Source organism: Haliotis rufescens, unplaced genomic scaffold (genome assembly GCF_023055435.1).
Source record: "Haliotis rufescens isolate VD_foot unplaced genomic scaffold, xgHalRufe1.0.p SCAF_10, whole genome shotgun sequence".
Classification (NCBI taxonomy): Eukaryota; Metazoa; Mollusca; class Gastropoda; order Lepetellida; family Haliotidae; genus Haliotis; species Haliotis rufescens.
The window spans coordinates 15,517,090-15,542,280 of record NW_025963780.1 but is presented as its reverse complement, the minus strand read 5'-3'; the positions used below and the strand labels follow the sequence as shown (position 1 = coordinate 15,542,280).

Genomic DNA, 25,191 nt, shown 5'->3' with positions numbered 1-25,191 from the left:
CCCTAAGTTGTTTTTAAGGCCGCTTTGAACAGTATTTCACTACCATCATGACGTATCGGCATACTGCAGATGCCTAGATTTGCTTGGCCTGTTTACCTTCATGTGTTCATGTGTTTTCCTCTGAGTATTCATATATTCATGAACCACGCGTGAAATATACGCGTGTGCTTGTTTCTTTTGCTACATATAAGTTATAAGTTAAAGAAAGCCGTTAAAGTGTCCGCTGATCACAACAAAGCGAGTGATTGAGTTGGATTCATCGCCGCTTTGAACAGTGTTCCAGTTTTATGACGGCGTGTCAGCTTGATGTGGGAGCAAAGCCCAATGCAGGTCACGGGTATGGTGCTGACAAACCTAGAAACATAATCGGGGCGTGGGGATTTGAACCCACGATCATAGGTTTCAGGTGTGCCCAAGGGACGCAACTCTTTACAGCAAATTGCGGTGCCTTAATTCCTTTATAAGATAATAATAGTGATCAATTCCTGTAATTTTGTTCTTTCTAAATCGCATTTACTACATGTCTGTCATGCTCTCTACGAAGATGTAATCTAAAAGTAAAACAGCTGGAAAAGAATTTAACAAAAACACACTGAAGGATATCGATATAACACGGACTTGATATAAACGGTTGTCACACTGGCAGCCTAGGTTTTCAATCAGAAGGGAAAATTGACACCCGCACGGACATCTCCTGCACGAAAATCGATTATTAAAATTTGAGTGACCTAAGTCAGCTCGGTAGGTATAGGCAACTTCGGTCAACCGCTGTCAACTCCATCTTTCTAAACCAATTGCATACACTACAAATAAAAAAAACCATCTATAGCCGGACAAATATTATACGGCGCCTCCACTTTCTTCAATTTTTTATTCAATAACAGTATTGATACATCATAGTGAATTTTCCTAATACATAGCATGCATAAGCACTTTCTATCATGATATCTCCCCACATGTACACACACGCCGTCAGTTATAACAATATTGGACTCAGATTTTGAAGGAATCACATGCTAATAAGGAAGAGAATATATGGATGTCAACTTCTTTATTATGAGGGACACAACGTTTCGGTGTATATGCTTACTCCTTCATCAGGTGAATGGATGCCATGAGGCAGAGAGCATATATATGTACATGTAAGGACAACATGTTGCTGAAGACCTTTTCTAACCGGGATCTTCATGGGTCCTCAACATTGTAAACGGAACAATTCAATGACGCATTACACTTAATTCTCCTTTCGCCTCGCGATCTGATATTAATTTCTGTTATGGTTGAGACATATAATTGAACAGGAAATACATGCATTGTGAATTTGGTTTACCACGAAGTCTATTCGTGATTCTAAAGGCGGCCTGGAATTCCAACACTTGCATTAGACATACCACAACAGTAATGAGACAAACGGGTTCGGATTTTGCTCCTCCTTGGCAGAAATTCTGTCTGAGGTGAAGGCTTATGTCTTGTGTCTACTTTCTAAGATAAAAGATTGTTTTGAGTTTTGATATTATAGCGTAAAATACCTAAATACTAAATAATAAGTAAGTTAGAGTCCAAATATTTAAATTCTTAAATAATTACCATTCAGACTATTTAAACGATACAATGTCCAGACATACACACTGATGATGATGTTGTTTTGACCTTATCAACATCCATACATAAAGTCAACATGATGTGGACAGCTAGAAAACTAATCACACTTATACTTATGTGTGTGTGCGTTCGTGCATGCGTGCGTATGTTTCTGTGTGCGTGTGTGTGTGTGCAAATTGTCAACTTTGTGAACTGCTTTGTGGCGACATCCGTTCTGCTACCATGACAACCATTGTTTATATTGACAACGGCATGCTCAGTCAACCACACACCCATTTGTCCGTGGTATCACCTACAACGACGCAACAAGGACAACAGTATATAAAGCAACCAATATATTCACGACATCGATCCCTAGCACTCCACCTGCATTGTTTACACCCATCTTCTCACACAACTTAATTCACCTTAACAAAGAGATACAGGCAAACTAGCCGGCATTATCAACCAAGCGAGACTTCACGGTTCAGGGGCTGTATGTAGACACAATGCCCGATGCACCAGTGTTTTAAATAATGAAAATGCTGGAGACAAAATGTTGATAGCGACAGCCGTCGCGCGACTGTCTTGGCAACGTGTCCAATATAATTGATCACCACTGTTGGCAAAGTTTCATTCGTCTCGCCAGTCTCCATCGAAAAGGTTCGAGCGAGTTCGTCTTTGGCAGGTCACATACTGTTCTAAGCTCAACATGGTGAGTATAATATTGTAGTTACATCGTTAGCACTGTGTGATGCGACTGCTGTTGATATGGACGCCTTGGTGTTTTGGGTACATAGTTCTGACGCAGGACCAACATTGTATAACTTTAGACGCTCGCTGGCAGGTACTTGTGGCATGGAACTTCTATTGGCATTAAGGTTGATAAACCGGTTCTAGAACCTAGTTCTAAATTCAATCATGTAAATAAATCGACTTACCACGGCAGATATTTATTGTTATATCCAAAAGTGCCATCAAATAGGTATCGAGGGCAACAGAAGTTCGGAATCACATTCTTGATGACAATTAACAACATGAGTGGTTTGTTTAGCAGAGCGTCTCAGTTTTGGTCACGTGATGGGGTGTTGCGGAGAGTGTTTGCAGGCTTATGCAATGACTTATATCATGTCAATTAATATAAATAAAACTATACCTACAAGTAGTGTGAAGTCATGGAGCCCATCGTCTACTAATAGCGACATCGATCTATGTTGTTTACTAGTTTGTCAGATCGAACAAGCCATAACCTAAGATCGGATAATTAATAACGCAACAATGACTGAAAGGAATATATCTATAACTGTCATTCTGCTTTTTGTCACGAGTGCCTGAAGTCTTGTATTTCCCGAGCGAGAGCGAGATTAATACATGAATTCTTACACGAGGTTCGTAAAATCAGAATGATACACACGTAAGTCTAATGATTTCTTTATTATCCATTATTTCTTAATCCTTCTAAGCTCCCCTTTAGAAAAATACACTGATCACCACCGCTGTCCTTGAAAATCACAATTAGCCTAATGACGTCAACAATCTTCAGCTATGACATCATTTCTGGAGTGACGTTATTCCGACTTTACGTCATAATAAGATTCAAAAAAGCCACCCGGATGACGGAAATAATACACTGGTGCGCGAGAAGTGATATTTGCACGAGTGCACATAAGAATGTTATGAACTTGGTTATTTCTAACCCTACGGATGATAACGATACTTATTCTTTGAGACACAGAGCGATGTGCCCGAGTAAAAGGCCTCCTAGACCAGTTTAAAAGGTTAACACACGACACGCGCAGTTCATACGAAAGTACACATTACGACCTATGGAACAGCAGCGCATCAGGCCAAGAAAAATGTCTCTAATTTCTGGCGATGGATTGAAACACTGAGTCGACGGGTCGTCTGTGTTGCACGTGCAAAACATTAAACGGGGCGTCACGTCATATGCGTTGGTGACGTGGACAGACATGTGAGTGGAATGGAATTACTGTACATTCGTTATTTCGTGAGGCGTTACTCGTTCGATTCTCGCACAGCCCTTCTTAATATCTTGTGATACACTTGCAAGTCAACAAATGACACATGGTTAACAGAGGTCTTTTCATGCATGGTGTTATTTTCAACCTTATTCATTTTCCAGAGGGAATGTATCTCTATCCACGTCGGCCAGGCCGGATGTCAGATGGGCAATGCATGCTGGGAGTTGTATTGTCTGGAGCACGGCATCCAGCCTGATGGTCAGATGCCCTCAGACAAGACCCTCGGGGGTGGGGACGACTCTTTCAACACCTTCTTCAGCGAGACTGGAGCAGGGAAACACGTCCCCAGGGCCGTCTTCGTCGACCTTGAACCTACAGTTGTCGGTAAGTGCCGTGTTTAGTGGATGATGTGTAGACTTTGTTCATTGTATGACGTCATACCTTTACTACTTTATTACTCTCTGATATGATATCTATAAATTAATACAGAAGTGTAAACGTCATCGTGGTGAATCTAAGGACGCAAACAGTGTGTCACTGACGCTACACGAAATTAATTATTCAATGACTTTTAAACATTCGCTTTAAAAGAATCGTTTCTTTTGTTATAAAAGATGAGGTCCGTACCGGCACCTACCGCCAGCTGTTCCACCCCGAGCAACTGATCACCGGCAAGGAGGACGCCGCCAACAACTACGCCCGTGGTCACTACACAGTTGGCAAGGAGCTCATTGACCTTGTCCTTGACCGAATCAGGAAACTAGCTGACCAGTGCACTGGACTCCAGGGCTTTCTCATTTTCCACAGCTTCGGTGGTGGCACTGGCTCCGGCTTCACTTCACTGCTTCTTGAGCGCCTCAGCGTTGACTACGGCAAGAAATCCAAGCTAGAGTTTGCTATCTATCCAGCTCCTCAGGTCTCTACTGCTGTCGTGGAGCCCTACAACTCCATCTTGACTACCCACACCACCCTGGAGCACTCTGATGTCGCCTTCATGGTCGACAACGAGGCTATTTACGATATCTGCAGACGTAACCTTGACATTGAGCGTCCAACGTACACCAACCTAAACCGTCTGATTGGTCAAATCGTCAGCTCCATCACTGCCTCTCTCCGATTTGACGGTGCCCTGAACGTTGATCTGACCGAGTTTCAGACCAACTTGGTGCCCTACCCACGTATCCACTTCCCTCTGGCTACCTATGCACCAGTTATCTCCGCCGAGAAAGCCTACCACGAACAACTCTCTGTCGCGGAAATTACCAACGCTTGTTTCGAGCCCGCCAACCAGATGGTGAAATGCGACCCCCGACACGGTAAATACATGGCCTGTTGTCTGCTGTACCGTGGTGATGTCGTACCAAAAGATATCAATGCTGCCATCGCCACAATCAAGACCAAGAGAACCATCCAGTTCGTCGACTGGTGTCCCACTGGTTTCAAGATCGGCATCAACTACCAACCACCAACTGTTGTCCCCGGTGGAGACCTGGCCAAGGTCCAGAGAGCCGCCTGCATGTTGGCAAATACAACAGCTATCGCCGAGGCCTGGGCTCGCCTTGACCACAAGTTCGACCTGATGTACGCCAAGCGTGCCTTCGTCCACTGGTACGTGGGTGAGGGTATGGAGGAGGGAGAGTTCTCCGAGGCCCGTGAAGACTTGGCAGCCCTGGAGAAGGACTACGAAGAGGTCGGTATTGATTCCGTGCAGGATGAACAGGAAGAAGGAGAGGAATACTAGACGCGGAACCATGGCATCGATGTTTTTAGTTAAATGAATACTCCGATTACTGTATCTTTTTGGTTTTGCCGTTTGAATATGGTCTCTCCGTACCCTTGTTACTTAATGGATACCAGTGTTGATATACTGTATAGAAATGAATAAAGTATCACTATCATCTACTTATTCCATTTGTTTTGCTTTCCATCAGCATAACAGAGGCCGAGATGGTGGTATGTGTCTAGCTTTTCTATTATTCATTTATTCATTGATGGAGTCGACTTAGTGGAACGAGCTTTTGATTTTCGTTTGAGTCTACTGTCGAAGTACAATTAAATATACTACCGACAAAACACAAGGGAACTGATGAAGTGATAGTGAAGGTGTAATGGCGATAAATGTCTGTAAAATAAATTTAGGGCGTGTAGATCACTATCTGGCGTGTCCACCATGTTTGGCGATACATATTTAATTATGTCACGGCGTCTCAACCCGGCGATGAACAGTATTTCAATGACGTGTAACCATAATTCGAAGAACACACCGAAGTGTTACGTTTATAAAACCTATCGGGTAAGGTGCTGATAATCCAGGGATGATTATCGACATTATTGGGACCGATGATCACCAGATCCTGGTACGTTGAAGGGAGAACTTCGTCATTGAATGAATAGGCACGGCTGCTCGAAAGGCTAATACTAAACGTGAAATAATTATATATGCACTGATAGAGACAGATAAGGGAAGGAGTGTTCATGTCTGTTCATCGTGTTCCTTTATTTGATTCCTTCAGTATACATACAGTTATTTCGAAACTCGGAACGTCGGTTTTCGATTTAAGCACAAACGATTTGTACGAGATCGATTGTCACAAACAGTGCACATTTCCAGCGTGGCAAAGGCTACATCTACAGCGACAGTCGTTCCACCCCGACTCCAGACAGTACACAGCTGAATCGATGTGTGACTTAGTTGCCCAGTGACCGTGGTGTCTCACTGTAGGGAATGATCTGCCATCTCCAGATTCACTCAATCATTTCGAACACTAAAATGAATTTGAAATATTTTCCAGAATTCTGATGAATGAAAGTCATTTAAATATCCGACTTTACACGAGTTTGATTATTTCTTAGTATCCTGGGTGAATATAAAGGGATTCCTAATTCGTCTGGACATCGACAAGTTATAGGGATACTGTGATGTGCACTTAGTTGATTTGAGAATATACACCGCGCTGTCAGTCAGAGGTGAACGGGGTTCATGCCTTCGAACAGAGGAACCAACTCATATAAGACAGAGAGTTGAATTGTTATTGAATCATTAAAAAAGTTTTGTGGCGTGTTAGGTGATTGGGTTTGGTGTGGCGGTTCGTGAGGGAATGCGGTTTCATGTGGCGGTGTGGTGACGTGTGAAATAAAGGGTTTGGTGTGGTTATGTGTAAGGGGGTTGTGTGTTGTGTTTGGTTTAAACATATTTTATTCACAAAAAGTGAACGGGATTGGGATATGTGTGGGTGTTGTGTGATGTAATGGTGTTTGGTGGTGGCGGTGTGTGATGTAATGGTGTTTGGTGGTGGCGGTGTGTGAGGTGATGGAGTATGGGGTGGCGGTGTGTGAGGTGATGGAGTATGGGGTGGCGGTGTGTGAGGTGATGGAGTATGGGGTGGCGGTGTGAGAGGTGATGGAGTATGGGGAGGCGGTGTGTGAGGTGATGGAGTATGGGGTGACGGTGTGTGAGGTGATGGAGTATGGGGTGGCGGTGTGTGAGGTGATGGAGTATGGGGTGGCGGTGTTTGAGGTGATGGAGTATGGGGTGGCGGTGTGTGAGGTGATGGAGTATGGGGAGGCGGTGTGTGAGGTGATGGAGTATGGGGTGGCGGTGTGTGAGGTGATGGAGTATGGGGTGGCGGTGTGTGAGGTGATGGAGTATGGGGTGGCGGTGTGAGAGGTGATGGAGTATGGGGAGGCGGTGTGTGAGGTGATGGAGTATTGGGTGATGGAGTATGGAGTGGCGGTGTGTGAGATGATGGAGTATGGGGTGGCGGTGTGTGAGATGATGGAGTATGGGGAGGCGGTGTGTGAGGTGATGGAGTATGGGGTGACGGTGTGTGAGGTGATGGAGTATGGGGTGGCGGTGTGTGAGATGATGGAGTATGGGGTGGCGGTGTGTGAGATGATGGAGTATGGGGTGGCGGTGTGTGAGGTGATGGAGTATGGGGTGGCGGTGTGTGAGGTGATGGAGTATGGGGTGGCGGTGTGTGAGGTGATGGAGTATGGGGAGGCGGTGTGTGAGGTGATGGAGTATGGGGTGGCGGTGTGTGAGGTGATGGAGTATGGGGTGGCGGTGTGTGAGGTGATGGAGTATGGGGTGGCGGTGTGAGAGGTGATGGAGTATGGGGAGGCGGTGTGTGAGGTGATGGAGTATGGGGTGATGGAGTATGGAGTGGCGGTGTGTGAGATGATGGAGTATGGGGTGGCGGTGTGTGAGATGATGGAGTATGGGGTGGCGGTGTGTGAGGTGATGGAGTATCGGGTGATGGAGTATGGGGTGGCGGTGTGTGAGATGATGGAGTATGGGGTGGCGGTGTGTAAGGTGATGGAGTATGGGGTGATGGAGTAAGGGGTGGCGGTGTGTGAGGTGATGGAGTATGGGGTGATGGAGTATGGGGTGGCGGTGTGTGAGATGATGGAGTATGGGGTGGCGGTGTGTGAGATGACGGAGTATGGGGTGGCGGTGTGTGAGGTGATGGAGTATGGGGTGATGGAGTATGGGGTGGCGGTGTGTGAGGTGATGGAGTATGGGGTGATGGAGTATGGGGTGGCGGTGTGTGAGGTGATGGAGTATGGGGTGGCGGTGTGTGAGGTGACGGAGTATTGGGTGGCGGTGTGTGAGATGATGGAGTATGGGGTTGCGGTGTGTGCTGTAATGGTGTTTGGTGGTGGCGGTGTGTGAGGTGATGGAGTATGGGGTGGCGGTGTGTGAGGTGATGGAGTATGGGGTGGCGGTGTGTGAGGTGACGGAGTATGGGGTGGCGGTGTGTGAGGTGATGGAGTATAGGGTGGCGGTGTGTGAGGTGATGGAGTATGGGGTGGCGGTATGTGAGGTGATGGAGTATGGGGTGGCGGTGTGTGAGGTGATGGAGTATGGGGTGGCGGTGTGTGAGGTGACGGAGTATGGGGTGGCGGTGTGTGAGGTGATGGAGTATGGGGTGGCGGTGTGTGCGGTGATAGAGTATGGGGTTACGGTGTGTGAAGTGTTGGGGTTGTGTGTGGTGGTGTGTGAAGTGATGGAGTATAGGGTTGCGGTGTGTGAAGTGTTGGGGTGTGGTGGTGTGTGCGGCGATGGAGTATGGGGTGGTGGTGTGTGAAGTGATGGAGTATGGGGTGGCGGTGTGTGAGGTGATGGAGTATGGGGTGATGGAGTATGGGGTGGCGGTGTGTGAGGTGATGGAGTATGGGGTGATGGAGTATGGGGTGGCGGTGTGTGAGGTGATGGAGTATGGGGTGGCGGTGTGTGAGATGATGGAGTATGGGGTGGCGGTGTGTGAGATGATGGAGTATGGGGTGGCGGTGTGTGAGGTGATGGAGTATGGGGTGGCGGTGTGTGAGGTGATGGAGTATGGGGTGATGGAGTATGGGGTGGCGGTGTGTGAGGTGATGGAGTATGGGGTGTTGGAGTATGGGGTGGCGGTGTGTGAGGTGATGGAGTATGGGGTGGCGGTGTGTGAGGTGACGGAGTATGGGGTGGCGGTGTGTGAGATGATGGAGTATGGGGTTGCGGTGTGTGCTGTAATGGTGTTTGGTGGTGGCGGTGTGTGAGGTGATGGAGTATGGGGTGGCGGTGTGTGAGGTGATGGAGTATGGGGTGGCGGTGTGTGAGGTGACGGAGTATGGGGTGGCGGTGTGTGAGGTGATGGAGTATGGGGTGGCGGTGTGTGAGGTGATGGAGTATGGGGTGGCGGTATGTGAGGTGACGGAGTATTGGGTGGCGGTGTGTGAGGTGATGGAGTATGGGGTGGCGGTGTGTGCGGTGATAGAGTATTGGGTGGCGGTGTGTGAGGTGATGGAGTATGGGGTTGCGGTGTGTGAAGTGTTGGGGTTGTGTGTGGTGGTGTGTGAAGTGATGGAGTATAGGGTTGCGGTGTGTGAAGTGTTGGGGTGTGGTGGTGTGTGCGGCGATGGAGTATGGGGTGGTGGTGTGTGAAGTGATGGGGTTGGGTGTGGTGGTGTGTGAGATGATGGAGTTTGGGGTTGCGGTGTGTGAAGTGTTGGAGTATGGTGTGGTGGTGTGTGAAGTGATTGGGTTGGGTGTGGCGGTGTGTGAGGTGATGGAGTATGGGTTGACGGTGTGTGAGGTGATGGAGTATGGTGTGGTGGTGTGTGAAGTCATGGGGTTGGGTGTGGCGGTGTGTGCGGCGATGGAGTATAGGGTGACGGTGTGTGCGGCGATGTAGTATGGGGTGACGGTGTGTGAGGTGATGGAGTATGGGGTGACGATGTGTGAGGTGATGGAGTATGGGGTGACGGTGTGTGAGGTGATGGAGTATGGGGTGACGGTGTGTGAGGTGACGGAGTATGGGGTGACGGTGTGTGAGGTGATGGAGTATGGGGTGGCGGTGTGTGAGGTGATGGAGTATGGTGTGGTGGTGTGTGAAGTCATGGGGTTGGGTGTGGCGGTGTGTGCGGCGATGGAGTATGGGGTGGCGGTGTGTGAGGTGACGGAGTATGGGTTGACGGTGTGTGAGGTGATGGAGTATGGGGTGGCGGTGTGTGAGGTGATGGAGTATGGTGTGGTGGTGTGTGAGGTGACGGAGTATGGGGTGACGGTGTGTGAGGTGATGGAGTATGGGGTGACGGTGTGTGAGGTGATGGAGTATGGTGTGGTGGTGTGTGAGGTGATGGAGTATGGGGTTGGGTGTGTGCGGTGATGGGGTTGGGTGTGGCGGTGTGTGCGGCGATGGAGTATGGTGTGGTGGTGTGTGAGGTGATGGAGTATGGGGTTGGGTGTGTGAGGTGATGGAGTATGGGGTGAGGGTGTGTGCGGCGATGGAGTATGGGGTGACGGTGTGTGAGGTGATGGATTATGGGGTTGGGTGTGTGCGGCGATGGAGTATGGGGTGACGGTGTGTGCGGCGATGGAGTATGGGGTGACGGTGTGTGCGGCGATGGAGTATGGGGTGACGGTGTGTGAGGTGATGGAGTATGGGGTTGGGTGTGTGCGGTGATGGGGCTGGCTGTGTTGTGGGACAAGTGACCAAGGGAGAATGAAAGAGGACATAATCACAGATAATGGAAGACAACCAAGAGGAATAAGAGGAAACCAAAGAAAAACAGAGAGAACAAGGGACAATCAAAGGTAACCGACAACCAGAGACAGCCACGTACACTGTCCTGCCAACATGGCGCTAGAAAGCTAGTGACACATGTTCTTGTGTTGTGTGTGTGAGATACAGGCAAATACACCGACTCAGTCCGCATTATCAACCAAGCGAGGCTTCCCGATTCAGTGACTGTATGCAGATAAAATACCCGATGCACCAGTGTCGTATTAAAATTATTGAAATGCTTGAGACGAAATATTGATAGCGAGAGTTGGCAAAGTTTCATTCGCTAGCCAGTATCCATCAAAAGGTTCGAGCGTGTTCTTCTCTGACAGGTCAGATACTGTCTGACGCACAACAGGGGGAGTTTATTAATCTGGTTACATCATTAACACTATATTATGCCACTGCTGTTGATATGGACGCCTTGGTGTTTTGGGTACATAGTTCTGAAGCAGGACCAACATTGTATAACTTTAGACGCTCGCTGGCAGGTACTTGTGGCATGAAACTTCTATTGGCATTAAGGTTTGATGAACCGGTTCAGAACCTAGTTCTAAATTCAGTCAGGTAAATAATTCGACTTACCACGATGGAGATTAATAGTTATATCCAAATGTGCTATCAAATAGATATCCAGGTCAATGACATTCTGGATGACAGTAAACATGAGTGTTTAATTTAATCTTTAAATCTGACGTCGTTGGACAGCTATGTAAAGGGGTGATGTGTAATGTGTTCCCAGGCTACTGTAAACTGAGCGTTCACTTTGTGGGCGAGTGTACGTTAACACATATCTATACCCTTGTGATGTAGCTGGAATATTGCTGAAGGTTATGCTTTACTCAATTTATATCATGAAATTATGTCGATATGTGTCTGTCTGTCTCTTCATTGCCTCCTTTATTCAATATTAATGTAGAATGTATTCCTGAATCGGATGAATTCGTTTTGAAAGCGTTGCCATTAACGTAGGTCTATGGTCTCGTGTGGTCTGCAGCCTTCCGTGCAGGTTACCATGACGGCCATTGTTTCCCGTTTACATCGGCATACTCATGATCAGTCAACCAAAAAGTCGTTTGTCCGCCATCAGCAACATTTGTTGTGAAATAATGTGAATGGAATCTATCATCGGTATCTGATGTTTACTTGTTTGTTTGACCGAACAGGGATCGAACAAGCGTTATCTTTAGATCGGATTATCTAGAAAGCAACAACTGAAATGAATATCGATAATTATTCTTCAAGACACATATCGATGTGCCTAGGTAAAAGGTAAAAAAAACATCATTTACTTACCAACCAACTGTATATTCAATTAATTCATAGAATTCGTTGCGTCTCGACAGGCATTGTGATTGGTGATACCGATATAGTCACTCCTGATACATGTGTCACTAAGGAAGCTTTTAGGACCATGTTTTTCTACTAAGTTGAAAATTCAAGATACATACTAAGTTGCAATTTCAAGATAATAAAAGAAATATTTCAAGATTTTAACTTAAAATTTCAACGTATGCATCTTGAAATTTCAACTTTGTATATCTAAATTTCCAAAAATAATATATACTGAACCGCAAAAGAAATGTCACCCCAAGTAACATAAATAAATATTTGTCAAAGTTTCTAAAATTTAACATTACCTTGTCCGAAAAAAAATAAATTTTGATGATAAAAAAACCAGGCAGATGACAATAAAACCAATCGCCTAAACGCATCACGGCAACGGCCATGGTAACCCGATGCACGTGAGTTCCGTGCAAATTGAAATGCACATGCGTTCCCCCATTTCTTGCCCTATAGAAATCCACCCAGATCGGATAACATTCATTCGTTATTGAATTGCTACCCCATGCCAAGATTGACAAGAAATCAGCGACACCAACCCCTTGGACGATTGCAACCTGGACAAACCGCCCGGCAAGTAGCCCATGCGTTTCAAGTCCACGTAAGGACCACATACGGCTGAATGATGTCCGACCAAGACCGACAATTGCATCTGAACTGCGTCAGGCGTTCCTCAGAGTGTGGGCTCCAGTGCCTGTAACCTTCATCAACCGCCTCATTCACTCCATGGATCGACGTTGCACGGCAGTCATCAATGCACATGGCGGACTCACGAGATACTGACTTGTGATGGCATTTTTCTCAGAGACTTGTGTTGTGTTTCACTTTAAGAACATTTGACACTTTAATTTCAACCTTGATGATCATCTTTTTAATATGTCTCAAAGTATGTTTACAGTGTTTGGACAAATAAGGTTTCTCCTATATCTATCAATACTGACGTTTCTTTTGCGGTTCAGTATATATATAAATACAGGTGGCCCAAAAATGCTTCCGTATGTAACAGATACTTACCTAGTAAAGGCCATGACACAAACAGGCAAGATGTATAACTGACAATTCATTCCTGTGCCAGGCTTCCATTGTAAATACAAGCTTATTAGCATGTATTCATCGTTCCGTCAAAGAGTTTCACAAAGTCAGATGCATGGATGCGTCATTTCCCTCTGGTGTCAAACAGTCCGATACACGTTCAAGAGGCGGAGAACACAAAACACGCGCAGTTCATACGACCTATAGAGCCATTAGACCAAGAAAACATGTCTCAAATTTCTGCCCACGTGGTTTTACATAACCGTTCATGTTACAATTTCAGGTTAGCAGTCCTGAACTAAAAAATCCGTTTGAATCCATTCACACACAAGGTTGTCTAAATCACTGTCACAATTCTGTGTGCAGATGTCTGCTCCAACGAAGGCCATCCTGTCTCTCTCGAATGGCGAGTTTGTCGATGGGTTGAAACGTGGTGTCGACGGGTCTCTAACGTAACGGTCGTCTGTGTTAAACGTGCAAAACATTAAACGGGGCGTCACGTCATGTGCGTTGGTGACGTGGACAGACATGTGATCCACAAGTTCGCTGCGGAATGGAATTACTGTACATTCGTTATTTCGTGAGCCGTTACTCGTTCGATTCGCGCACTGACCTTCTTAATATCTTGTGATAGACTCGCAATTCAACATCGAACACGTGGTCTACAGAGGTCTTTTCACGCATAGTGTTCTTTTCAACCTTATTCATTGTTTCCAGAGGGAATGTATCTCTATCCACGTCGGCCAGGCCGGATGTCAGATAGGCAATGCATGCTGGGAGTTGTACTGTCTGGAGCACGGCATCCAACATGATGGTCAGATGCCCTCGGATAAGACCCTTGGGGATAGGGACGACTCCTTCAACACTTTCTTCAGCGAGACTGGAGCAGGGAAACACGTCCCCAGGGCTGTCTTCATCGACCTCGAACCCACTGTTGTCGGTAAGTGTCGTGTTTAGTGGATGATGTATAGACTTTGTTGATTGCATGACGTCATACCTTCATTACTTTAATACTCTCTGATATGATATTTATAATTTAATTCAGAAGTGTAAAGGGCATTTTGGTTAATTTTATGACGCAAATAGTGTGCCATTGGCGCTACTAAGAAATAATGTTTAAGTGACTTTTAAACATTGATATAAAAAAAATCAGCTGATGGGGTCCGTACCGGCACCTACTACCAGTTGTTCCACCCCGTGCAGCTGATCACCGGCAAGGAGGACGCCGCCAACAACTACGCCCGTGGCCACTACACAGTGGGCAAAGAGCTCACTGAACTCGTCCTTGACCGCGCCAGAAATCTAGCTGACCAGTGCACTGGACTGCAGGGGTTTCTCATTTTCTACAGATTAGGTGGTGGCACTGGCCCCGGCTTCACTTCACTGCTTCTTGAGCGCCTCAGCGTTGACTACGGCAAGAGAACGAAGCTTGTTTGCTATCTATCCAGCTCCTCAGGTCTCTACTGCCGTCGTGGAGCCCTACAACTCCATCCTGACCACCTGGAACACAAGTTCGACCTGATGTACGCCAAGCGTGGGTGAGGGTAAGGAGGAGAGAGAGAGAGTTCTCCGAGGCTCGTGAGGACTTGGCTGCTCTGGAGAAGGACTGCGAGGAGGTTGGAGTCGACTCGATGGAGGAACAAGGTGAAGATGAGGAAGAGTACTGACTACCCACGACGCAGTTGATGCCTCAGATGTTGCCTTCATGGTCACAAACGAGGCTATTTACGACCGAATCAGGAAACTAGCTGACCAGTGCACTGGACTCCAGGGCTTTCTCATTTTCCACAGCTTAGGTGGTGGCACTGGCTCCGGCTTCACTTCACTGCTTCTTGAGCGCCTCAGCGTTAACTACAGCAAGAAATCCAAGCCAGAGTTTGCTATCTATCCAGCTCCTCAGGTCTCTACTGCTGTCGTGGAGCCCTACAACTCCCTCTTGACTACCCACACCACCCTGGAGCACTCTGATGTCGCCTTCATGGTCGCCAACGAGGCTATTTACGATATCTGCAGACGTAACCTTGACATTGCAAGACCAACCTATACCAACCTGAACCGTCTGATTGGTCAGATCGTCAGCTCAATCACTGCCTCTCTCCGATTTGACGGTACCCTGAACGTTGATCTGACGGAGTTTCAGACCACTTTGGTGCCCTACCCACATATCCACTTCCCTCTGGCCAACTACGCCTCAGTCATGTCCGAGGAGAAGGCCTACCACGAGCAGCTGACTGTCGCTGAAGTCACCGTGGTGATGTCGTACCAAAAGATATCAATGCTGCCATCGCCACAATCAAGACCAAGAGAACCATCCAGTTCGTCGACCGGTCTCCCACTGGTTTCAAAGTCGGTATCAACGACCAACCGTCAACTGTTGTCGCCGGTGGTGACCTGGCCAAGGTACAGAGAGCCGCCTGCATGTTGGCAAACACCACTGCCATCGCCGAGGCCTGGGCTCGTCTCGACCTGATGTACGCCAAGCGTGCCTTCGTCCACTGGTATATGGGTGAGAGTATAGAGAAGGGAGAGTTCTCCGAGGCCCGTGAGGACTTGGCAGCCCTGGAGAAGGACTACGAGGAGGTCGGTATTGATTCCACCCAGGATGAACAGCAAGAAGGGAAGGACTACTAGACACGGAACCATGGCCTTTATCGGCACGACCGTTTTCCTTCCAGTTAAATGTAATGTTTGAAAAACATCCGTCCAGGCACGTGTGATTTCAAGCATTAAGAGCCAGTTAAAAGTCGTCATATTTTGCTTATCCATCCTTGAAGTTTTTTGGTAAAATAAATACTCGGGTTACTGTATCTTTTTGGTTTTGCAAGCAAATCTGCCTTTCCAGTTTGAACATGGTCTCTCCGTACCCTGGTTACTTAATGGATATCAGACTGAGTGTTGATATACTGTATAGGAATGAATAAAGTACCACTATCATCTACTTCCACCATTTGTGTTGCTTTCCATCAACATTACAGAGGTCGAGATGGTGGTTTTTGTTATGGCTTTCTATTGTCCATCTATTCATGGATGGAGTCGACTAAGTGGAACGAGCTATTCACATGCAACAGCCGATTTTCCATTGAGTCTACTGTCGAAGGACAATAAATATACTACCGACAAAACACAAGGTAGTTGATGCAATGATAGTGAAGGTGTAATGACGATAAATGTCTGTAAAATAAATTTTGGGCGTGTAGATCACTATCAGGTGTGTCCACCATGTTTGGCGATACATATAAAGTTATGTCACGGCGTCTCAGCTTAACGTGGGAGGAAAGCCCGAAGCAATGCCGATTGTAGTCATCTAGTATCTGTGTCCACAAAGTTGGGCGATACATGCACAATACCTTGATGGCATATTGTTGATTAACGTTCGTGTGGTGGCCCTGGGTATTGCCTGCTATTCCGCCTGGAGAGCTACCTCAAACTGGGTGGTGGTGGGTCTCTGGCGTACACTCTCCATCCAAAAACACCAACAAATGATTAATTTGGGACACGACAGGGGACTTAGCGGGTATGCCTTCTTGTCGGAGATAACCTGGTGACGACCTGGGCACGCGGATGTGGGGTGGCCTTGTGATCTTGCAGTCCACAGCGAATGGAACAACGACAGGACGCTTAATGTCGTCAATGTATCGCTGGCCAGTCAATGTCCATTCACAATAACACAATAAATTGTTCGCCTGTCATGTGCGATACCGCCCAACACCATGACACTACCGCCCTCAAACCGTTCGTGGTCAAGAATTGTGGCCCTGTCATACCGCTCGCTATGTTATAGGCCTGTCACGCCCTGGTCTCATTGCAACCCCACCCGTTTGACAGTACATGTCCCACAGTGGAGAAATTGCACACTTTGATTCCCCCTAGTTCCACCCCGACTCCAGACAGTACACAGTTGAATCGATGTGTGACTTAGTTGCCCAGTGACCGTGGTGCCTCACTGTAGGGAATGATCTGCAATCACCAGATTCACTCCAAACTAAAATGAATTTGAAATATTTTACAGAAACAATCGTTTGATGAATGGAAGTCATCTTGGAATACGACCTTACACGAGTTTGATTACTTCTTAATAATTCGAGTTCATGTGAGAATATACACCGCGCTGTCACTCAGACGTTAACGGGGTTCGTTCCTTCGAGCAAAGGTAAAAACTTATGTTAGAAGGAGAGGTGAATTCTTATTGAATGATTAAAATAAGACTAGTGGTGTGTTAGTTGATGGGGTTGGATGTGGTGGCGTGTTAGTTGATGGGGTTGGATGTAGTAGCGTGTCAGTTGGTGGGGTTGGATGTGGTGGCGTGTTAGTTGATGGTGCTTGGTGTGGTGGCGTGTTAGGTGATGGGGTTGGATGTGTTAGCGTGTTAGTTGATGGGGTTGGATGTGGTGGCGTGTTAGGTGAAAGGGTTGGATGTGGTGGCGTGATAGTTGATGGGGTTGGATGTGGTGGCGTGATAGTTGATGGGGTTGGATGTGGTGGCGTGTTAGGTGATGGGGTTGGATGTGGTGGCGTGATAGTTAGTGGGGTTGGATGTGGTGGCGTGTTAGTTGATGGGGTTGGATGTGGTGGCGTGTTAGGTGAAGGGGTTGGATGTGGTGGCGTGATAGTTGATGGGGTTGGATGTGGTGGCGTGTTAGGTGAAGGGGTTGGATGTGGTGGCGTGATAGTTGATGGGGTTGGATGTGGTGGCGTGTTAGGTGAAGGGGTTGGATGTGGTGGCGTGATAGTTGATGGGGTTGGATGTGGTGGCGTGTTAGTTGATGGGGTTGGATGTGGTGGCGTGTTAGTTGATGAAGTTGGATGTGGTGGCGTGTTAGTTGATGGGGTTGGATGTGGTGGCGTGTTAGGTGTAGGGGTTGGATGTGGTGGCGTGATAGTTGATGGGGTTGGATGTGGTGGCGTGATAGTTGATGGGGTTGGATGTGGTGGCGTGTTTGGTGAAGGGGTTGGATGTGGTGGCGTGATAGTTGATGGGGTTGGATGTGGTGGCGTGTTAGGTGATGGGGTTGGATGTGGTGGCGTGTTAGTTGATGGTGCCTGGTGTGGTGGCGTGTGAGGTGATGGGGTTGAATGTGGTGGCGTGTTAGTTGATGGGGTTGGATGTGGTGGCGTGTTAGGTGATGGAGTTGGATGTGGTGGCGTGTTAGGTGATGGGCCTTGGTGTGGTGGTGTGTGAGGTGATGGAGTTCTGCGTGGTGGCGTAATAGGTGATGGGGTTTGGCGTGGTGGCGTGTTAGGTGATGGGGCTTTGTGTGGTGGTGTGTGAGGTGATGTAGTTTCGCGTGGTGTTGTGGTGGCGTGTTAGGTGATGGTGCTTGGTGTGTTGGTGTGTTGGTGTGTGAGGTGATGGGGTTTGGCGTGGTGGCGTGTTAGGTGATGGTGCTTGGTGTGGTGGTGTGTGAGGTGATGGGGTTTCACGTGGTGGCGTGTTAGGTGATGGGGCTTGATGTGGTGGTGTGTGAGGTGATGGGGTTTGGCGTGGTGGTGTGCTAGGTGATGGGGCTTGGTGTTGTGGTGTTTGAGGTGATGGGGTTTGGCGTGGTGGTGTGTTAGGTGATGGGACTTGGTGTGTTGGTGTGTGAGGTGATGGGGTTTCGCGTGGTGGCGTGTTAGGTGATGGGTCTTGATGTGGTGGTGTGTGAGGTGATGGGGTTTGGCGTGGTGGTGTGCTAGGTGATGGGACTTGTTGTTGTGGTGTGTGAGGTGATGGAGTTTGGCGTGGTGGTGTGTTAGGTGATGGGACTTGTTGTTGTGGTGTGTGAGGTGATGGGGTTTGGCGTGGTGGTGTGTGAGGCGATGGGATTTGAGGTTGTTTTGTGTTAGCTGATGGGGTTTGGCGGTGTTGGTGTGTTAGGTGAAGTGATTTGATGTTTTGGCGTGTGAGGTGATAATGTTTGCTGTGATGCTGATATATTTGACGTGGCGGGGCGTCAATGTGGTAGATGATGTAGTTTGGTACAGTAGGGTTCCAGATGGCAGAGTTGTGGATGGCCTGGTGCGGCCGGTGTCCATGTGTCGTGAGGGGCAGCGATGTGTCTGTCGCAAACCCATCATTGATGCCAACGTGTGACCACTTATCCATGTTTGAATCTCAAATTGGTTCCTTTGAGTCCCCACAACAGAAGGAAATACCGTGTAGGTCCCGATCAACCACTGAGGAGCCGCACAGTGGATGTTTTCATATCCAAACAGTGATTCTCTTGAAAAAGTAACCTCTTTGCACTGTCTCAAATACTCATTTGCGATTACGAATTAAATATGGCAAAATTATCATAAAGGTGCCACTAGGTTCGTTCAGATGCAAATATAGCAATTTGTGTCTGAAAATATATTCAAAGGTAATAACACCGCTTGCAATTCACAAAATTCACATGCATATTTATGCACTTGGCAACAACGATACTAATGGTCCATTTGCATTTCTGCATTTTAATGAACCAGTGTCGCCAAGGTTTCAATACACACTTTACTGCACGCAGAAAGTTTTCTGATTGTCCATCGCTGTTGTAGCGAGTGAAGTCAATACTACAACAACATGACGCTGGAAGCAAGAGTGGCGTTATTGGTCTAACCACAGGGATGGACGTGTGTAGTTTTGTTTGAATAAATAAAAATCCATTGTCTGGTAACTAGGTACAGTCACACAACAACAGCTGTATGTTGACGACGGAACAAAATTCTTTAAAAACACCGATGTTCTAGCTTTCCTATCATTTGCTCTCGTGTCGCGCCGAATCAAGGTCTTAACGAGCGCTTGTGAACCATATAACTTCTCCAACTTTCACCACATCAGAATAATGGTAAGTACTTATGTCATATAAGATTGAAAAAAACGTATTATCGACATTACATTGATTTATTAAGAATTGTTTTTATTTATAAAGTAATATTCAACAAGCATAAAATACTTATATCCCCGCCAAGAGTGTTTTCGTATCCATTTAAATAGTCCGCATTGTTTTGATAAAGATTCAGCTAATGTATTCATTAACGGGGGAGATATTAAAAGACTAGGAAGTATATCCATATAAGGAGAAGGTACTGTTTGGTTCTTTGACCTGTGTATATGAAAACATTCATACAAAAATGCGAGATTGTTTCTGAATAGCAAGCCAGATGAAACATTACCCAAACATGCTCTAGGTCTGACATATTTCATGAAAAACGGAAAAATGAAAAATATCAAATGCCCTGATTGGCAAATTACTCCAATTCATCCCATTGTCTATACACATACCAAGTTTCGTGACCAAATATGTCATAGTTTCCAAGTTATACCCCGGAAAAGAACCCTACCCAGAAAAGTCCAACTTGTTTCAATGGATACCAGAAAAATGAAAAATGTTTAAAATCTCCAAGTGACAAAAGGCAACAGTTCAACACCTAAGGAATACGTGTACAAAGTTTGGTTAAGAAATATTAAATGTTTTTTGAGTTCTGCTTCGGAAATGAACGTGACGGACATTCCTCTATCCCCTCCCACTTCGGCGTATAATAAAGTCAATTCAAATTTACAGTATTACAATATGTATCGGTATTAGCTAGCAGTATTACACTTCAATCTATGTCCTAAGTTTCCATATTAATTTAGATATTTTATATTTCTTATACATTATCTTCTTTGGAAGATACAGAGTTATTATGTTATTATAAGAATATTCGAAACCTGCTTACATTTTTTATATATATATAGCTGTGTAGAATACAGATATTTCCATGATCACATGTAAGTACATGTAAACATCATAGCTGTTCGTTTGCAGGAATGTAAAATTTAGAATGCTCTATAGAGTGAAATACAAACTTTTGTCACTTAGGTCTTTCAAGATAAAGATCCCATGTCATCATTGAATTGTACTTTTGACAAGCTTCCCTCACGACGGCGCGCATAACATTGTTCCGTTTGTGTATGATTACCATAGCAACCAATAAACATGCTCTGAAGTACCATCACCAAGGCTACCAGAGAAAGGATGCTCTGTCTCTACATTGACCTAGACAACACAGGCTAACTGGTGCCATTAAATCAATGACTACTTTTCATTTCAACACTGCACTTGTCGAAGTACATTGAAAGTATTGATTAGTCACACACAGTAATAATCCATATGGTATATGAATATCAAATTAGAAACGATGCAAATACTTGTACCGGTATAAAAAAACTTTAAACATGTCTGTCATAATGTACATCGATCTCATTCACTGATTACATGAAGTTTACAAAAAGAGCTGAATTCAATACCTTATACAAATTTATAATAATTCATCGACGTATCTTAAAAGTACCTGCATTCATTTGCATACATCGAAATACAGTGTGTAGAAATTAAGGCACTTTAAATATGAGTGAGTGAGTGAGTGAGTTAGTTTGGTTTAACGCCGCTTTTAACAATATTCGAGTTATATCACGGCGTGTCAGCTTAATGTGGGAGGAAAGCCCGAAGTGGTGCAGGTCTCAGACGTTTACCACTTCGGTGAAACCCTAGAGCACGGGTATGGTGCTGACAAACCTAGAAACATAACAGGGGTGAACTCAGATTCGAACCCACGAACTATAGGTTTCAACTCTGCACGGCGAATTGCGGCACCTTAGACGGGCCACCCGTTATCAAGTTTACATGTTGCAAGTTGCAAGTGTTGCGTCTCATAGGCATGTTGGTATTTGAGTCATATAAAGATTCACTTTGTAGGTACTCCACGTGGAATAATGCTACCTTTGTTGCTGTTTTTCAATCAGCATTTACGTCTGTGATTTAGGAAGTTAAAAAGTAGCAATTATTGAAATCAATGCATCATTTGTTGGTTGCAGAGGGAATGTCTTTCCGTCCACGTCGGCCAGGCCGGATGTCAGATGGGCAATGCATGCTGGGAGTTGTATTGTCTGGAGCACGGCATCCAGCCTGATGGTCAGATGCCCTCAGACAAGACGATTGGTTACGGAGACGACTCCTTCAACACTTTCTTCAGCGAGACTGGAGCAGGGAAACACGTCCCCAGGGCTGTCTTCGTCGACCTCGAACCTACTGTTGTCGGTAGGTTTAAGTGATCAATGTAACATGAAAAACTGTAATTCATAAGAGTGAGTGAGCCGCATTATTCAAGTTAGATCGCGGCGTGTCAGCTTAATGTGTGAGGAAAGCCCGAAGCGATGCAGGTCTCAGACGTGTACCACTACTGTGAAACCCTTGAGCATGGGTATGGTGCTGACAAACCTAGAAACATAATCGGGTCGAACAGGGATTCGAACCTACAATCATAGGTTTCGGCGTGCTCAAGGGACGCAACTCTGCACAGCGAATCGCGGCGCTATAGACGACTGGGCCACCCGTGCCCGTGTAATTCATTAGAAGAACAGTTTATTTTTACATAACCATGCTTGACACACCCTTCAGAGTTTATACACCCCAACGTCATTTTTGTCATTTGTTTTATAAACAGATGAAATCCGTACTGGTACCTATCGCCAGCTGTTCCACCCCGAGCAGCTGATCACCGGCAAGGAGGACGCCGCCAACAACTACGCCCGTGGCCACTACACCATCGGAAAGGAAATCGTCGACCTCGTCCTTGACCGTCTGAGGAAATTAGCTGACCAGTGTAGTGGACTTCAGGGTTTCCTCATCTTCCACAGCTTCGGTGGTGGCACGGGATCTGGATTTTGTTCCCTTCTTCTGGAACGACTGAGTGTAGACTATGGAAAGAAGTCGAAGCTGGAGTTTTCGATCTATCCCGCCCCGCAGGTGTCTACCGCCGTGGTGGAGCCCTACAACTCCATCCTGACCACCCACACCACCCTGGAACACTCTGATGTCTCTTTCATGGTCGACAACGAGGCCATCTACGACATCTGCAAGCGTAATCTTGACATTGCCAGACCAACCTATACCAACCTGAACCGCCTGATTGGTCAAATCGTCAGCTCCATCACTGCTTCTCTTCGTTTCGATGGAGCCCTGAACGTGGATCTGACCGAGTTCCAGACCAACTTGGTGCCCTACCCTCGTATCCACTTTCCTCTTGCTAACTATGCCCCAGTCATCTCTGCGGAGAAGGCCTACCATGAGCAGTTGACAGTTGGAGAATTAACAACTTCCTGCTTCGAACCCGCCAACCAGATGGTTAAATGTGACCCCCGTCACGGAAAGTACATGGCCTGTTGTCTTCTCTACCGTGGTGATGTCGTCCCGAAGGACGTCAACGCTGCAGTCGCAGCAATTAAAACAAAGAGAACCATCCAGTTTGTCGACTGGTGCCCCACTGGGTTCAAGGTCGGCATCAACTACCAACCACCAACTGTTGTCCCCGGTGGTGACCTGGCCAAGGTCCAGAGAGCCGTCTGCATGTTGGCAAACACAACAGCCATCGCCGAGGCCTGGGCTCGTCTTGACCACAAGTTCGACCTGATGTACGCCAAGCGTGCCTTCGTCCACTGGTACGTGGGTGAGGGTATGGAGGAGGGAGAGTTCTCAGAGGCCCGTGAAGACTTGGCTGCTCTGGAGAAGGACTACGAGGAGGTTGGAGTCGACTCGATGGAGGAACAAGGTGAAGACGAGGAAGAGTACTGATGACCTCTTGTACGTCCGTTTCTGAGCTTTGAGATAGTTCAATGGGAATTGAAATTGAACTTAATGCTTATTGTATTTGACACTATTTTACATTACAATCATATTGTTAAATCATGTATCTATTACCACGTTTTCATCAACAACGACGGTCTCAACGAATCTACTGGTAATCTAAACATAATTATATATATATATTCTATATTTTGCACAAGCCATCATAACATCAGGTGTCTCGTGAAACAGTCTCACCGGTGCCATTTTTCAATTTATATTGTTTATTTTCAAAGTGACTTATTAAGTACACAATCATGTGTTACAGTTGTGACTGGGCTTGCAAATGTTGCAGAGAGTAGGTTTGCAGAATAAAGTACTTATAATTGTGAATGTTATATATATTGTCAATAATCAATTTCTGGTCAAATTTAGAATTGAATAAACAATAACATAAACATTTGGCTGTTCACATGTGTCAACAAAGAGAAAGAAACTTTTGCATCCTGAGATATCACTTGGCATGTGAGTTGGCGAGTTGGGTTTAACTCCGCTATTTTGTTCGTGTCTTCATACGATAGAACCTTCTTGTTCACTTCAAGTGACTCCTGTTGGGATTCCGGGGCAGAATAAATCCCATGTACGCCCCATGTTTATCGTACGGACCGACCGAGGATCGGAGTGAGTGAGTGAATGCCCGCGGGGATGCAGGTCTTACACGTTTACTACTTTGGTGCTATAAATCCTAGAAACATGATCGTGCCAACCCGATAAATATACAAAGGATGGCACCTACCAGGTTAATATGATCCACTCATATAACAGCATCGTAACTAGGTACGTTGCACGTTGTTTTTAAATTAAGTGACACCGAAGTTGTAAACACGTGCCTGGCTAAGACACTCGTGTCATTTGAACGCAACACTCTGTACGTTCTGTTGACAGTGACGTAGTTGCTTTTGAGAGAAGTTTCCTTTCAGTTTGTATTTCGTAATCTGTTTGCGGGTTATTGCGGGTTATGGTAGGACAGGGTTGGAGATTTACGAGCGCTTCCATCTTGTTTTTTTAAGGTTTATAGTTTCATGTAAGTTAACGGTATTATATACTTGTTATCTCTCTCTAGCTTCCGGTAACTGTGGAAGGGCACGTGTTAGGTTTATGACGGTTGGCAAAAGTATTGGTTGAAATATATTTGAATCTGTCGAAGTAATTCAGAATCTTTGATTTGAAAAAATATAATATCAATTCGAAATTTTCCAGTTTGACGAACGCGAAGTCTCCGCCTACTTCTACAGTGAATGCCTACAACCCAATTGCCATGATTATATCTACCATTGTCACTCATTGCTCAGTGTTCTACTTGTTTGATACACAACAGCTTCAGCACTGTACAAGAGGTGATCTGGGACTGTGTACGTTAGGCGTGTCGCACCGAGGTTTAAAGGAGACTTATAGCCGTATCTCGAATAACTGTGTTTTTAGTTGGAAAAGAATATTTTGTTATAGATTGATTTTTTATTAACCGTTGGAGTAAAATATGCCCGGCGAGCGGAAGGTCCGGGGTTCGATCCCCGGCCGCGTCATACCAAAAGACGTTAAAAGATGGTACTTGTTGTTACCCTGTCTGGCGCTCGGCATTAAGGGGCT

General features: G+C 46.1%; 2 protein-coding genes and 1 pseudogene across 2 annotated transcripts; all 3 read left to right on the top strand.

Annotated features, from left to right (window-relative positions):
• Positions 1–2,120: 2,120 nt before the first annotated feature.
• LOC124120942 (tubulin alpha-3 chain-like) lies at positions 2,121–5,465 on the top strand. The gene is made up of 3 exons (XM_046483858.2): positions 2,121–2,296; positions 3,725–3,947; positions 4,178–5,465. Exons 1-3 carry the CDS (start codon positions 2,294–2,296, stop codon positions 5,302–5,304), a joined length of 1,353 nt encoding a protein of 450 aa, XP_046339814.1. The 5' UTR covers positions 2,121–2,293; the 3' UTR covers positions 5,305–5,465.
• A 4,922-nt stretch (positions 5,466–10,387) lies between these two features.
• Positions 10,388–15,621, top strand: LOC124120939 (annotated as a pseudogene).
• Positions 15,622–19,633: 4,012 nt separating this feature from the next.
• Positions 19,634–24,002, top strand: LOC124120943 (tubulin alpha-3 chain-like). Its single transcript, XM_046483859.2, has 3 exons — positions 19,634–19,785; positions 21,798–22,020; positions 22,427–24,002. Exons 1-3 carry the CDS (start codon positions 19,783–19,785, stop codon positions 23,551–23,553), a joined length of 1,353 nt encoding a protein of 450 aa, XP_046339815.1. The 5' UTR covers positions 19,634–19,782; the 3' UTR covers positions 23,554–24,002.
• Positions 24,003–25,191: the final 1,189 nt, after the last annotated feature.